Source organism: Colletotrichum aenigma, assembly GCF_013390185.1.
Source record: "Colletotrichum aenigma strain Cg56 chromosome Unknown KSG_Cg56_contig02, whole genome shotgun sequence".
Lineage (NCBI taxonomy): Eukaryota > Fungi > Ascomycota > Sordariomycetes > Glomerellales > Glomerellaceae > Colletotrichum > Colletotrichum aenigma.
In genome coordinates, this window is record NW_023500908.1 from 6738617 (window position 1) to 6752791 (window position 14175).

Below are 14175 nucleotides of genomic sequence, written 5' to 3' on the forward strand. Positions count from 1 at the left end.
AGAGAATCAACGAAATGATTCCTATTGTGATGCTAATCTTCGAAGCCGTATATTATTAAGTTCCAGATTTGCGTCCTCCTAAATTCTGCAAGAGACGCCGCCTCTGAGTTCGTCCACGATGGCTGTGTTAGCCTCAGATAATACTGCCGACACTTCGCTAGGGCATGTAGCATTCATTGCGCTCATCCTTGGAGTAAGTAAACTCCGTGATTTGCCATAAATCCGAGTCTCATGCTGACTTCCGACCCCAGGCTACGGCATGGACGCTGTGGAGCGTCGTCTACAACCTATTCTTCCACCCACTCTCGCGCTTTCCAGGACCCATTCTTGCTCGAATATCACCGGTGCCGTATGCCATTGCGCTGCTCCGTGGACGCATTCCGTTCTGGGTGAAGGCATGCCACGACAAATATGGCTCAGTGGTCCGTGTCTCGCCCAACGAGCTCTCTTTCGACAATGAAGCTGCATGGAAAGATATTTACGGAAGCCGACCTGGCCACAAGAATTTCCACAAGGACCCCATACATGTGGGAAGTATCCAATCGGTGCCTGGTGTATCCACGATTACCATGGCCAACGACGCGGACCACGCGCGGCAGCGTAGGGCGCTTTCGCATGCATTCTCCACCAAGGCTTTGTTGGAGCAGGAGTACATTGTAAAGTCGTACATCGACGTGTTCTCGCTGAAGATGAGGGAGTTTGCCAAGCTCGGAAAGCGTATGAACGTCGTTAATTGGTTCGCATACACAACGTTCGATATTATCGGAGACATGGCTTTAGGAGAGCCATTTGGTTGCTTGACAAGCGGTGGGTCCTGAATCGACCAAGACCATTTCATATGACTTGCATCTAATAGTACGTGGGTAGAGGACTTCCACTTCTGGGTACCGCTCATCAGTTCATCCATTAAGGCGGGCGCCTTTGAACAGGCTACGAGACGAATCGCCGAAGCGGACGGCTACTTGCAAAGACAGCTGTTGAAGTTGATACCTGGGCGCATCCGAACTACTAGGATGCAGCATCTAGAGTATAGCAGGGAAAAGATCTTGAAGTAGGTGTATGTCCTTAAACTTTCGACAACAGACTGCTGATCGCTTCACTGTTAGACGCATGGCTCAGTCTGGGTCAGACCACAAAGACTTTCTCTACTACTTGCTCAAGCAACAGGAAAGTGGGTTTATCAACGAGAATGAGGTTATTGTCAATGGCGCACTCTTTATGTAAGGATTTTGATTGCATAGACCAAGACGCGCCTAGTGCCGAGACGGAGATGACTTACACCATCACAGAATAGCCGGAACAGAGACAACAGCGGGCTTCCTTGCGGGGCTTTTCAACCAACTCCTGCGGCATCCAAGAGTTTTGCACAAGTTGACGGACGAGATACGGTCGAACTTTCAATCCGACGCCGACATTAACTTCGAGGATTTGGTCAAATTGCCTTATCTGAGTGCGGTGATTGATGAAGGCCTACGAGTCTTTCCATCTGCACCGATCGGGTTTGTGAGGACAGTGCCACAGGGTGGTGATACCGTTGACGGAGAGTTCATACCAGAAGGCGTATGTGATTACTTGAGTTTACACTGGAATCCGGTATCTACCTAATAAGCTTATGGCTGACATCGGTTTGGTAGACAACTGTTTCTGTGCTAACGTGGGGTGCCACGCATAGCGAACGGAACTTCAAAGAGCCCTACAAGTTCCTGCCCGAGCGCTGGCTAGACAAAGGAATAGCACCGACAGGTTTGGGGCATCGAATGCCTTCTCTCTTGGTCCACGAGGCTGTATTGGACGCAAGTGAGCTAGTCTTTGAATCCTCTGATCGATGTCTTTTACTAATCAAAGCGAAGCCTGTCATACATGGAGATGCGTCTAATCATCGGGAAGCTGTTGTGGCACAACGACATCCACTTTCATGGAAGAAACGATGCATGGGATCCTGAAAAGGATTATCCCGGACTAACGGTGTACAATAACTGGATGAAGCCGGGACTGTGGGTTAAGTTGACACCAAGACGGGGCTAAGTCTTCGTAATTGCCCCGTTTCCTGTTCATCGGCGGGCTAGATAGGACCAACTCATTCTGTTGGTAAACTGTGATATCATTTTGAGGCTACGTTCTTCCGTGATGTTGAGACCTGTATCTCAAATTTTGGTAAAGACAAAACCGTTGACCCAGCGACATGAACGAAGTAGGCTCATGATAATGTCAACCTCATTTCATATAGAGGGCAGATGTGCAAGAATTTTCCGACTTATGATCTAGGTTCCTCACTGACAGCAGTACCAAGTCTCGATGATAGTTGTGACAGTGAATTGCGCATGATTCAAGAACCCGGGGCCGCGTCCGGAACATGTCGGCAGCAGACCGAGAGAGTGGGGCCGAGTAGCAAAATGCAACGCTTTAATTGACTTGCACCATCGACTCGACAATGACGTGCTTGATCGAAGGATGATAATGGTCAGATTCAAGCTCTTGATACGTCCGCAACCAGCGGAGTTTCAGTCTCTTATCGGAAATGTGTGGATGCTCCAATTGAAAAAATCTCTTGATCTCTGCACCTTGGCGCATCATTCTGGACAATATCGCCAGCCACCGCAATCGTTCGCTCTCGGCGTTGATGATGTGCTCAAACAGGGCCGCCTGCATGACCGATAAATAGTGATCGCCCGTCGCTGCATGACTCTGGATCGTGTCTGGGATCTTACCTCCCTTCTTGATTCCCGTTTCCCACACTTGAACATTCGGCACCGTCACAACATGGCCGACATCAACGGAAAGGGGCCGGCGGATGGCCCCGCCACCGAGCTCCCCACCGACGCCGACAAGCGGCCCGCCTCCATTACCTCCGCTCCGACGGAATCGTCGCCGGACCACCTACCGAAGAAGCAGCCTATGTCTGGCGTTGATGCCGCTCTGGAGCTTCTCAACGAGACCGGCCCTCTGGGCCATGCCGTCGATCCCGAGCTCAATCGCAGGCTCAAGCGTCGCATAGACACTCACATCATGCCGCTCATCTGCATTGTGTACTTCCTGCAGTACATCGACAAGACCGCCATCTCCTACGCCAGCGTCACTGGCATTCAACAAGACACCGGCCTTCACGGCAATCAGTTCAACTGGGTCGCATCCATCTTCTTTTTCGGCCAATTGGCTTTCGAGTTCCCGACGATCCGTCTGATTCAGATGTTTCCTCTGGCCAAATACACCTCCATCAACATCATGCTTTGGGGTCTAGTTCTTGCGTGCCTTGCTGCGTGCAAGAGCTACGCCGGTCTGCTCGTCTGTCGCTTCCTCCTCGGCGTGTTCGAAGCTGCCGTGGTACCTGCGTGGGTCCTCTTTACCTCGCAATGGTACACGAAACAAGAACAGGCTTTTCGCGTCGGCATCTGGTTCTCGGTCTGTGGAGCGGCGCAAATGTTTGGTGGCTTCTTTGCGTACGGCGTGGCGGTCCATGTCGGCAAAGACCCAAATTCTCTTTTGCATGGATGGCAGGTCATCTTCCTCTTCCTCGGCCTTTTGACTGCCGTCGTGGGTATTGCCTTCTGGTTCACCATGCCTGACTCGCCAGCCTCAGCTGCCTTCCTTTCACAAGAAGAAAAGGCAGCTCATTTGGAACGCATCCGCGACAACGAACAAGGCATCGGATCTCAGGAGTTCAAGTGGTCGCACGTCAAGGAGGCGCTCACGGATACCATGACTTGGCTCTACGCATTCTGGATCTTCGCCGCCAACATTCCGAACTCGATTGCGACAAGCTTCGGAAACATCCTCGTCAAGGGTATGGGGTACTCCAGCGAAGAGTCATTGCTTCTGGTCACACCTCTTGGCGCCTACGAGATTGTCGCCCTGGTGGGTCTGACATGGCTTGCCATGAAGACACGGCAGCGACTCTACTGGTGCATTGCGGGCCACATCCCCGCGATCGTGGGTGCCATTCTCATGGCCAAAACGTCGAAGGTTCCCGCACTGATCGGCTACTACACTTCAGGAGGTATCCCGATCGGGTGGACGACGATCCTGGGTCTTCAGTCAACCAATGTCGCGGGATCCACTAAGAAGGTTACGGTGGCATGCATTGGGACGATCGCGTACACCGTGGGTAATATTATCTCGCCGCAGACTTTTCAGGCACGGGATGCGCCGCGGTATCTCCCTGCCAAAATCTCCATTTGCATCATCTACTTCTTGGTTACTGTCGACCTGTTCGTGATGCGGTGGGTGCTGGATAGGAGAAACAAGAAGCGGGATGCTGAGAAGGCGGCTCTCGGAGATGCTTACAAGGTGGAAGAAAATCACGAATTCTGGGATTTGACGGATCTCGAGAACAAAGAGTTCAGATATGAGTTGTGAGGAAAGGACTTTCTGGCACGTACCTGTGTTATACGTGAGTATCAGACGAGAGGAATGATGATAACCCCGACTTAGTTGAGTACATATTTATGTCCACAATAGATCCCATGTCTTCTTAGGGAAAAATAATTCGCTCTCTCTTGCGAGACTTGAAATCAAATGATTGAAGTCCATCGTAACACTGATAGAGACTCTGTCAGAACTGTCGATGGTTCAAAGGGAGAAAAGTCGACATGGGTTGTCCTCTTCTGAGCCTGGCGCGAACTTACGTAAGGCGGGTCGTAACGCAGCTTCTATACCCCCGCAGTAACTAGATCGCTGCCTAGAATCAATCACATTCACACCTCAAGCATACAAGGTGGCGTGATGAGAATCGTGAGCTATGAATGCCGACGAATTCCGCGACAGTGTCGAAAGTGGCAAGACGCCAGTCGACAGCCATGATCGACTGTTGCGAATAGCATTCATATACTTGGACGAATCGGTGTGGGATGGCAGAGGCGTTTTTGATATTGTTGATCGACTTCACAAGCGTGGCTGGTCATTTGGCAAGGGAGACCTAAAATTCAATCGGTAGGATTCTTGAGTAGAAGAAGCTATTTGGGTGAGAAGTAATGAGCTGACGATAACAAGCACTCTGGACCTTTTCTATCTCGCTCAACTCGTAGCCGCCATGTACCGCTCCTCGGATCAGGATGAGGGTATATTTGCCTCGCCAGATGAGTTTGACGAATTCTATGTCGAGCACCACGAGCTACTCAAGGATGATGCGTGGCGAGAGTACTACTCGTCTTCTCTCCTCTCACAGCCAACCTCATCCCGTTTCTACCGCCTCCCCGACCTGCAAGATCTCCCGGACTCGAGCGACCCGCTCGCGCAGCCACGCCAAAAAGGAAAAGGTCACCTGACAAAGCTTCCTCGCTGGGCACACAACGTTGTGCGCACCTGTCGACGACAGCCATGTCTACCCGTCGAGATCGTCACTCAGATAGCCCTCGACAGCCTCGAGAAGACCATTGCACGCTTGCGAGAGGACTATCCCTGCGTCCAGCCGTACTCAGAGATCCAGGCTCGCTTCTGGCTCAAGTACATGAAAATAGACTCTCCCCGCGAGCCGTCAAAGGAGGCGTGGAACCCCAATGACTTCGGTATCTCTGTTGCACAGGGAGCCTTCGACTTGTGGGCTTGGGAAGCGCATTACTCACGGGAACGGTGGGAGGCCGTCGATGCGCCGCGTCTTGAGCCGGACTTGGATGGCACGCGCGAGAGTGAGGTTACCTGGTGCGGGTTGCCCGATGGCGGGGTGGGTGAGATGGCGCGGAACCGGGGATGGGAGCCTGAGGTGGGGAGCGAGGAGGAGATTGCTTTCCTCGCGGCTGTTGCGGTGAAGGAGACGGAGGGCGTCGGCATGAGGGATTTGGACTATGGGATGCGGTCGCACATTCTCCTTGGATTGATGGGTGCTGCTTTCGGGGCCGAGAAGGTACATCAGGTGGAGGAGGTAAAGCAACGGATGGTTGCTGGTGGAAGAATTGACGAGACCAGGGTCGAGCAGTGGATTCGAGAGGCGCTCATGGTCATGGAGCCATACGTGCGTAAAAGGGACGGATGGCCTGCCTCTGAACAGGATCGGAGTAAAATGCTGCGGCAGATTCTGGTGGAGAATGGACAGCTGTTTGCAAGATGGAGCCTCTCGGAGTCTTCCAAAGAGTTCAACTTCGAGCTGAAACCAAGGATATAGAACCAGATTAAGGCAGGAACACGAGGATACCAAAATGAATAGCTGTTTATTTTATTTATGATGTTATGTACTATGTTGATTTTATCCCACGCCGACAATCCATGTACGCTTCAAACTGTTATTCCGTACAAGAACCAAATGCCAGCTGACATCCCGTTCCGCAGTAAGCATTCGTGCTTCCACAGTAACCCCACTCTGAGCAACAATCGCCGAACGCAGACCCAAGACAGGTCGCGCCTTGGGGATCACTGGTCGAGCTGCAAGTACCGTCCGTCGAAACCGCCGGCCCCGACTCAGTACACGATCCAAATGCTGACTGGCAACCTGTACTGCAGTGCGCGGTTGTATCGCCGCAGTAGCCGTACTCTGAACAGCAACCGCCATACCCAGAGCCAGCACAGGTTGTTCCTCCAAAGTCGGCACCGCAGCGGCCGTCGGCTGAGGGGTTGGTTGAAGCTGACGGGGCTGCAGAGTTCGAAGATGACGTCCTACTGCTGGAAGTCAAAGATACTGAGGCCGATGAGGCCGACGATGAAGATGCCCCCATGGAAGCCAGCACAACCTCCGTTGTGTACGTCGACTTAGTCACGGACTCAATGGTTGTCGTGAAAGTGACTGTGTCCCCGGGACCCCAAGGCTCGGGGGAGTAAGTCGGCTCTTGTGAGTACGTCGTGCTCTGTGTCGTTGACCGACTGGGCAGGCTGGGCGTGTCACTGACGTACTGTCGTCGACGCAGCTCCGGTAAGTCGTCCGCCATCTCCTCCGGGGTGGACCGCTTCTTGGCCGGGAGGAATGCGACGCCAATGTCGTAGCCGGTGAACTCGCATGAGAGCTTGGGCCCGCCGGCTGACACAATGGCTCGCTCGACGCAGCCGTCTTTCATGAAGAAGGGCAGGTTGAAGTAGGCGCCCGCGTACTTAGAAGATGTGCGCTCACGCCAGTCCCAGCCGGTCAGGGCGCCGCAGCCCTTTTCTTCAGACTTGAGGCGGGAGCCGCCGTCGGTGCTCCAGCCGTCGATGTTGTACACTTCAAACGTGTACCAACCAAACGCCGTGATCCTGTGCGTGAAGTCAAGTCAGACTGATGTTCACTGGTAGAAGATCAAAACGGGTTACTCTAACTTACCAATAAGCGCAGTCGGCCTTGGCGGTTGGCTCAACCACAACAGTAACCGTGGTGGTCGGCGTGGTCGTCTTGGTTGAAGTTGCGATGACAGTAATAGTCTCTGTCAGACCGAACTGCTTAGCGGTGAATGTTGATCCGTCGTAGTCAGATGGGTTGGTTGGAGCAAACTCCAACGGAATCTGCTTCCCGTCAATCATGGTCTGATCGGCTGCTTGTTCGGCAGACAAAGCCGCGGCAATGTCTGGGTCCATGGAACATTCAGGACTACCGGGCGTCGTGGTTGTCGCGGTATCTTGGCCGTTGCAAGCCGTACTTGTCACACAGCTGGTCTATTCCGAAAGTTAGCTCCCTATTCTCATGTCAAGACATACTCAAAGTTTAGACGTACCTCGGTTGTCCGTGTGGACGACTCCATGTACCAAGCACTATAGCTGGTGACGAGATAAGTGCAGGCCGACGCGGTCACGGGCTCCTCGCAGGTCTCGCTGCTGTCGCCACCGTCGGTGCCCTGCGTGTTTCCGCACCCACCCGGAATCAGACAACCCACGCCACCGCAGGACGACAGAGGACATGTCGGCACACAACCGAGGACGCCGCAGCCTCCACCGCAGCCAAAAATACCGCATCCTCCGTCGCAGCCAAACAGTCCACAGCCGCCGTCGCAGCCGAAGATGCCGCAGTCGCGGGTTCCGCAGCCCGATCCAGTGCAACCTGTGAAAGAAGAGGTTGGCGTGGGGGTGACAGCGACGGGAGGGATTGGGACCGTAGGGTCGGGGTAGTCTACGGAGTAGGTCGGCTGGGGCTGAATAGTAACGGGGAATGAAGTCGGGTAGAATGTGACAGGGGGAATGATGACCAGAGGCACATCCGTGTCGGAGGAAGTTGCCGGCGTTGGGGTGGTGACAGGAAAGGTGGCGTGATTCGGAGGCAGTGTATACACGAAAGATGATGGAGTAATGCTTTGTACCGGGTTGATACTGTAGTGTGCTGTATCCGTCGACTGCAGCGTCAGAGGTTGGAGGCTGACGTCGGTCATGGTGAAGGACGGGACGGGAATCGTTGTTGTCACGACATACACACCGCCGGCTCCAGAGGACAAGAGAGTTGTCGTCAAAGCTGGCCAGCTTGTGACGGTATGAGTGGCACTGAGCGGGTACGGAGGGAAGACGACGATGCATGGAGGTTCGCAGCCTACCAACGGATCGTCAGAGTCCCAGATGCTCGGTGGGGGATACACGATGTTCGAAGACGAGCCATAATCGATGTTGTCGCCTCCGAAGCCTTGCAGGTCAATCGCCCAGTCAATAATTCCCGCAAAGTTTAGGCTTTCGTAGAGAGCCTTCCGGTCTGCCTTGAGGTCGTCGTCCATGTGAGCGACCCATTGTGTGGAGTCGTACACAGCGATGTTCGACTGGCTGTCTTCATCAAAGTATGACGAATACGATTCGATCGACTGCAGAGATCCAGACGATGTCATCCATGTCCCGGTTCCGGCCAGGATGGCATTGATCTCGGCGTTGGCGATGTACCCCGCAGTTCCAGTGCATGGTCCGGGATACGCTCCGGAGCCGTCGCCTGTGTATGTGCACATGGGGCCGGTGCAGCCCGGTGTTGTCATTTGGAACGAGCGCCCGTAGCTCGAGACACCGACGGCGAGTTTGTTTGATGGCACGCCGGCCTTGGTGATCATAGACAGAGCGAGGAGAGTCTCGGTGATGTTGGTGTGAGAACGCAGGCAGTTGCCCTCTGGGCAGCCGTCGATTGCGTACTGGTTGGAGTAGTCCCACTGGCCGTGAAGATCATATGTCATGTAGACAATGTAGTCGGCCAACTCTGCCATTTCCTCGATATGGTAGCCCTTAAGGTACCAGAAAGACGCGGGCGCGCAGAACGAGACGGACTTATCGGAAGGCATCGCGGCTCTCAGCTTAGTGAAGAAGGTGAGGTAGTTCGCGGCATCCTCAGCCGTGCCAGCTGGGATGTCGGGGATATCGGGGGCAGCGGGATCTGGGAGTTCTTGGTCAGCTACCTGTGGTACGGTGATGGGTCTCCATATGTGACTTACATTCCCAGTCAATGTCAATGCCATCCAGGTCATTATCTTGCACGAACGCAACGATGTTGGCGACAAAGGTGTCCTGGTTCGCGGGGTTAACGGCGTCCCGGAAGATGAAATACGTCGCTGGTTCGGCCGAGAAAGCCCAGCCGCCGAGAGAAAGAATCTTCTTGAAGCCAGACATTTGCTGGAACAACTCCCACTGCTCCTGGATGTGGCTGACGTCGATGGCATATGTCCCAGTCGTGACGACGCCGAATGCCAAGTGGATGTGCGTGTACGGAGTCACATCCATCGCGGTGATCTTCATGTTCAAGCACGGGCGGTCCAAGTTGTAGGCTTCGAAGTAGCCGATGCTGATGGGCTCGGCCGGAGCTGATCCCACGACGATTTCAGTTCCGCAGTTGGAGATGCAGCCATTCTCGCCCTCAGCCGATGTTCCGGGCGCGCCGGTCTCCGACTGAGAAATGGTGCAGAAGTCCTTGTTGATACCACATTGACCGTGTTTGTTCTGGAGGAGGGAAACAGGTTAGCTGCCGTGAAGAGTTGATGGAAATGGAGGTATGATACGTACACAGCAGGCATTCAGGGGACAAGGGTTCAGGCTGGCGAGATCGACACCTGCTCCCGGCTGGGTGGTTCCAGGCTTCTGCGGGCCGCACACAGCGTTGGCAATGGGAGCTGGCATCGGAGGTGCACCGGAACTAAGGCAGATATACTGGTAAGCTTGCACGTTCGAGCACCCCTGCCAGCCCCAAGTCTGGGTGTTGAAGCTCTCAATCTCATCATTAGTCAGACTGTTGGCTGCCCCCAAAGAAGAGCAGCTGTCGCCAGGCACAATGTAGTAGGAGAAACATGCCCCATCAGAGTTGGGCTGCGGGCGGAAGTCGGGCAGATCTCCGGCTGAGCAGCAGACGTGTTGTCCAACTTGCAAAGTCGAGCACAGAGTCGCGTCTGGGTTATAAGTGGTGAAGTCGCTGGCGGAAATGCCACACTCCGCCGCCAAGCTCGCGCCTAGATAACAGGATCAGTTGTCTGTGATTTGGCGGAGAGCCTCCCATGTGAAATACTCACAACTATCCCCGGACACGACCTGAACAGTTGAACATTCTGCCCGTCGTTGAAGCATGTTTGCCCTGCTAGACACCACGGTACCGGCGGTGCTGTTGGCACGGGTACTGTTGCCAGAGCTCGCAGTGCTGTTGTTGGAGATACTTGGGACCGACAGCGTAATGTCCTGCCAGTTTTCCACCTTGTCGAAAGAAGTGATGCACTCGCCAGAAGCCCAGGTCGCCACGGCATCCTGTACGAACTTGAGATCGCGATCTCCGCTCACAGCAATGCCGAGGCTGTATCGGGAGCTGCGGCCGTCCTCGGCACATAGTTGCGCAACGACACTATCAGAGAAACCAGTGGTCTTGATCTTGGTGATGAATTGACGCAGCATGGATGCCGGGATATCGCGGACCCCGGAACCCGCGAAGAGACCGAGAGCGACTGTGTTGGAGTACGCGAAGGTGGTGATGTCGGTGCTGTTCGACTCCCGTCGAGACAAGGAGGCGGCGAGCTGTTCTGACGCAGCTTCAAAGTCCTTCAACTCTGCTGGTGTGTTGGTCACGTTGAAAGCCAGCTGCAGTGGCTCTTGGACCTTGGTAACGCTGCATTTCGGCAAACAAGACGGGCCTTGGGTGATGTTGTTGCTGATGACATTGCTTGCGCCCACTGCGAAGCTGGCGGTGCAAGCGCGAACAGCCTCATCCTTGCGCAAAGAGTTGGAGGGATTGAAATTGAGAAGCATAGTCTCGTTGCACATTGACAATCGTCCGAGTCTGGGATACAGAGTCCAGTTGCCTGAGTTCAAGCCGGACTCGTTGCACCCGGCGGGGCAGCGGCTCAGAACCAAATCAACGAGTTCTGGAGCGAGCGTGTTGTTGCTGATGGCTGCTGGAGCAGCCGAAGTGGTTGCAAGCGCATGTGCTGCTAAGTAAGAGGCGAGCTTCTCAGAGCCATTCTCAATTGCTGTGGCTGGATGGGACAGCACGAGCGTGATGGCCACCACCCCGGCCGTGATAGACCGTGGTACGAATCTCATTGTTGATATGGGTAAGGAACGTGGATGACAGGAAAAGGAATGCAGCGAAAGACTGGAAGGAACGTGGTGCCGAGGACAAGAGCAACAGGAGGGATTGTGTTCGAGCCCTGATAGAATACTTATCAAGACGGTCTTCTCAGACCACATAAAAGGCAGGCTGGCGAATACCTCCGAGGCAGTTCAAGTGCCTCGTCAACTGCCATAATCCTGGTCGGCGAACTGCCGCGCTAGACATGGGTTGACTCTGGGTCCCGTCTCCGCTGCGCCTGAGTCTCGCAGATATGCTTATGTGACTTTGCCTTCTCGTTCGTCCCGTCCCATCAAAAGTAGAATCTTGTTTCCTTACGTCCTCGGGCGTGAATCTGCTTCAGGTGTGGGCTATCCGACGCCAGGTCTAGAAGTCTTGGCTGTCGATCGTCTTGCACGAACGATTTCTTTTGGTCCGTCTAGTCGATAGCAGAAACATCCCGCAAGGGTGAGAAAATCGCGATTGTGCTGGCGACTTAGTCGTCAATTGTGGAGGTGATGCGATGCCAGTCACCACCGCCTGGCCTGGCCCTACGAAGAGATGGAGCAGTTCGCTACCCCTGCTAATCGGTGCCTAGAATTCATCGGGGACGGGCCGACCCCTGTTCTGCACGTTTGCGGCTACGCTCCGGGCAATTCTCTGCCTAAAGCAACTTCATTTCCCAGGGACGCAGGGAGAACGCCATGGATCTGAATCCTGGCCGAATAATGGTGCGATTCGTACACCCCGTTCTGGAATCGCTCTGCTCTGAGTGAAATGCCATTGGTTGGCACGCACTTGAGTTACAATATCGACGCGTACACCCTTGCTGGCATCTGAACCAACTGACCTCTCGTGCCAATATTTCACGCACATCGTGAGGCCATGAAGTCAGACAAGTCAGATTTTAGCCCTTGAACTGGATATCGGACTGTGATCGGATATCCCGAGGAACTAACTGATGATAGCGTCCGCTAATAGTCTGCGTGCCAAGTCCCCGCGCTGCAGAACCTAGCCCGCTGACTTTTATTGCTGAGGTTTCCACCTTGGTTGGTACTGCACAATGACCGAGGCTTGCAGCCTGACTGCTCCCTCTTGTGTCAGCCGACTACCTTATTACTTGGGTCGGGATATCTCGCTGGTGTAGTTTCGCCTCTTTCCCACTCTTTCCCATTTGCCATGGCAGTCGGTCCTTCGACATTCATTACAAGCTAACCGTAGTCATTCATTTCCCACCAAGCGCTCGAGAATGAGGTTCTGGGCTGTTGTCGCTCTTGCAGCGGCCGTTTCGGCTGTCCCATTCGAAGGTGTTTCTTTGCACAAACGCGCCGGGGCAAGAAGCCATATTGGCTATCGAATTGTCTCGAAGGTACCCGGATTTATCCACTCCTTATCTGTCAATCTTCGAAATGGGTTTCGACCTTCAAATGCTGACATATTGAACACAGGCTGAAGCTGACGCCATCAACGCCAATGATGGAAAAGCGGTGCAGTCGCTCGGAACCTCGGGTAGACAGCTAGGAACCGGTACCTACATATCCCCTGCGTTCCAGGACTTCCCAGAGTACGATCCATCCAAGGGAATACCGTGGGACTGTGTCGTTACCATGGACGCCGATACCTGGAGCGGACTGAAGAAGGCTTGGATTCCGAAATTCTATGAGTTCCCGGAAGATAAGGAGAAGAATCCGGACAAGTGCAAACCGCTCAACCTGTGGACCCCAAGATGGAGTGAGTATCTGATAACGCCGTTTGCCGTACGTTCCGTTGCTAACACACTGCCTAAAGAGGCCAACCGAAAACGCTTCTTGACCAGCTTGGACTCCTCTTTCACGGAGGAAAATACGGTTCTCTTCTCTAAGGTATTGGGACACGAAGAGAAGATTCAAGCCCTCATTCCACCGGCGATTGTTGATACTGGAGTGGTCTACATGTCTCAGTGTGCTGAACGAGAGACAGAATCCAACAAGCAGATTGGCAGTCTTGGTAATGTTGATTGGGACACTGACAAGATGGAGGGCTGGAATTTGGGCTCTGATGCTGTGTAGATGGCAAGACTGATAGTGGGCGCGCATTGTCCAATTCTGGTGGGCGTCTTTTGTATCAAACCGCCCTGCACCTGTTTCGGCGGATTCCGTTGTTCAGCGATCGCGCTGGTGATGACTCTCCATCTCTTTGCGCGGCAGAGGTACCTACTATTACTTCACATATCAAAGTGAGTAGCAGCGGGTAATAAGGCAGATTTCAGATCTCACATTTGAGTTGTGACACTGTATTGGTTAAACCTCAACAGTGACTTTCCACAACCTGATGTGATTCAGATATCGTGTCATGACATAGTGATATTGGCCATGAGGCTTGGAAAGGCGAAGATATTTGGCGGGTATTGGGCAGACGCCTCGATCGCGGGGCCTTGATAATTGGGCGAATCAATACCGGATTCACTTAAACCAAACATACGGTCTGAGTAAGCTGGGCGTGGGCATTCAGTGATCTCACCAGACAGCGTGGCAGGAACAGGCTATCTATCTACTCTTTGCATCTAATGGGCTGTGAATCCGTTCCCTCCAACCTGACAGTCTGAACTAAAGAGAGATTCGGAGGCTGGATATTGCTTGGTTCATCATCTGGCAGTGGGCGAGGACAGCATTATGTCAAGCTAGTTCATTCCAGCTTGCCACAGACATACTTCGCTCTTTGTTTGTTTCACTCAGAAGTTGCCAATCAACTCTTTCAGAGTGCTTTGTGTTCTTGTGGGGTCCTTCGCGTAAGGTACGTCTGTTATTTCTCATTCACTTTTA

The 14175-nt window shown here is 53.5% G+C and overlaps 5 protein-coding genes across 5 annotated transcripts; 4 read left to right on the top strand and 1 right to left on the bottom strand.

The window, feature by feature from the left end:
• Positions 1-118: 118 nt before the first annotated feature.
• stcL (Versicolorin B desaturase) lies at positions 119-1224 on the top strand (the record flags this gene model as incomplete). Its single annotated transcript, XM_037319092.1, has 4 exons — positions 119-193; positions 252-807; positions 868-1051; positions 1107-1224. 4 exons carry the CDS (start codon positions 119-121, stop codon positions 1222-1224), a joined length of 933 nt encoding a protein of 310 aa, XP_037183694.1.
• Positions 1225-2760: 1536 nt separating this feature from the next.
• CGCA056_v003837 (putative transporter) lies at positions 2761-4353 on the top strand (the record flags this gene model as incomplete). The annotated part of the gene is made up of 1 exon (XM_037319093.1): positions 2761-4353. One exon carries the CDS (start codon positions 2761-2763, stop codon positions 4351-4353), a length of 1593 nt encoding a protein of 530 aa, XP_037183693.1.
• A 673-nt stretch (positions 4354-5026) lies between these two features.
• CGCA056_v003838 (uncharacterized protein) lies at positions 5027-6094 on the top strand (the record flags this gene model as incomplete). Its single annotated transcript, XM_037319094.1, has 1 exon — positions 5027-6094. The coding sequence occupies one exon, from the start codon at positions 5027-5029 to the stop codon at positions 6092-6094; it is 1068 nt and encodes a 355-aa protein (XP_037183698.1).
• Positions 6095-6387: 293 nt separating this feature from the next.
• KTXA-0 (Killer toxin subunits alpha/beta) lies at positions 6388-11367 on the bottom strand (the record flags this gene model as incomplete). Its single annotated transcript, XM_037319095.1, has 7 exons — positions 6388-6418; positions 6481-7152; positions 7220-7548; positions 7608-9226; positions 9285-9786; positions 9850-10289; positions 10350-11367. The coding sequence occupies 7 exons, from the start codon at positions 11365-11367 to the stop codon at positions 6388-6390; spliced, it is 4611 nt and encodes a 1536-aa protein (XP_037183697.1).
• A 1186-nt stretch (positions 11368-12553) lies between these two features.
• CGCA056_v003840 (uncharacterized protein) lies at positions 12554-13422 on the top strand (the record flags this gene model as incomplete). Its single annotated transcript, XM_037319096.1, has 3 exons — positions 12554-12559; positions 12823-13105; positions 13163-13422. The coding sequence occupies 3 exons, from the start codon at positions 12554-12556 to the stop codon at positions 13420-13422; spliced, it is 549 nt and encodes a 182-aa protein (XP_037182670.1).
• Between the last annotated feature and the right edge of the window lie 753 nt (positions 13423-14175).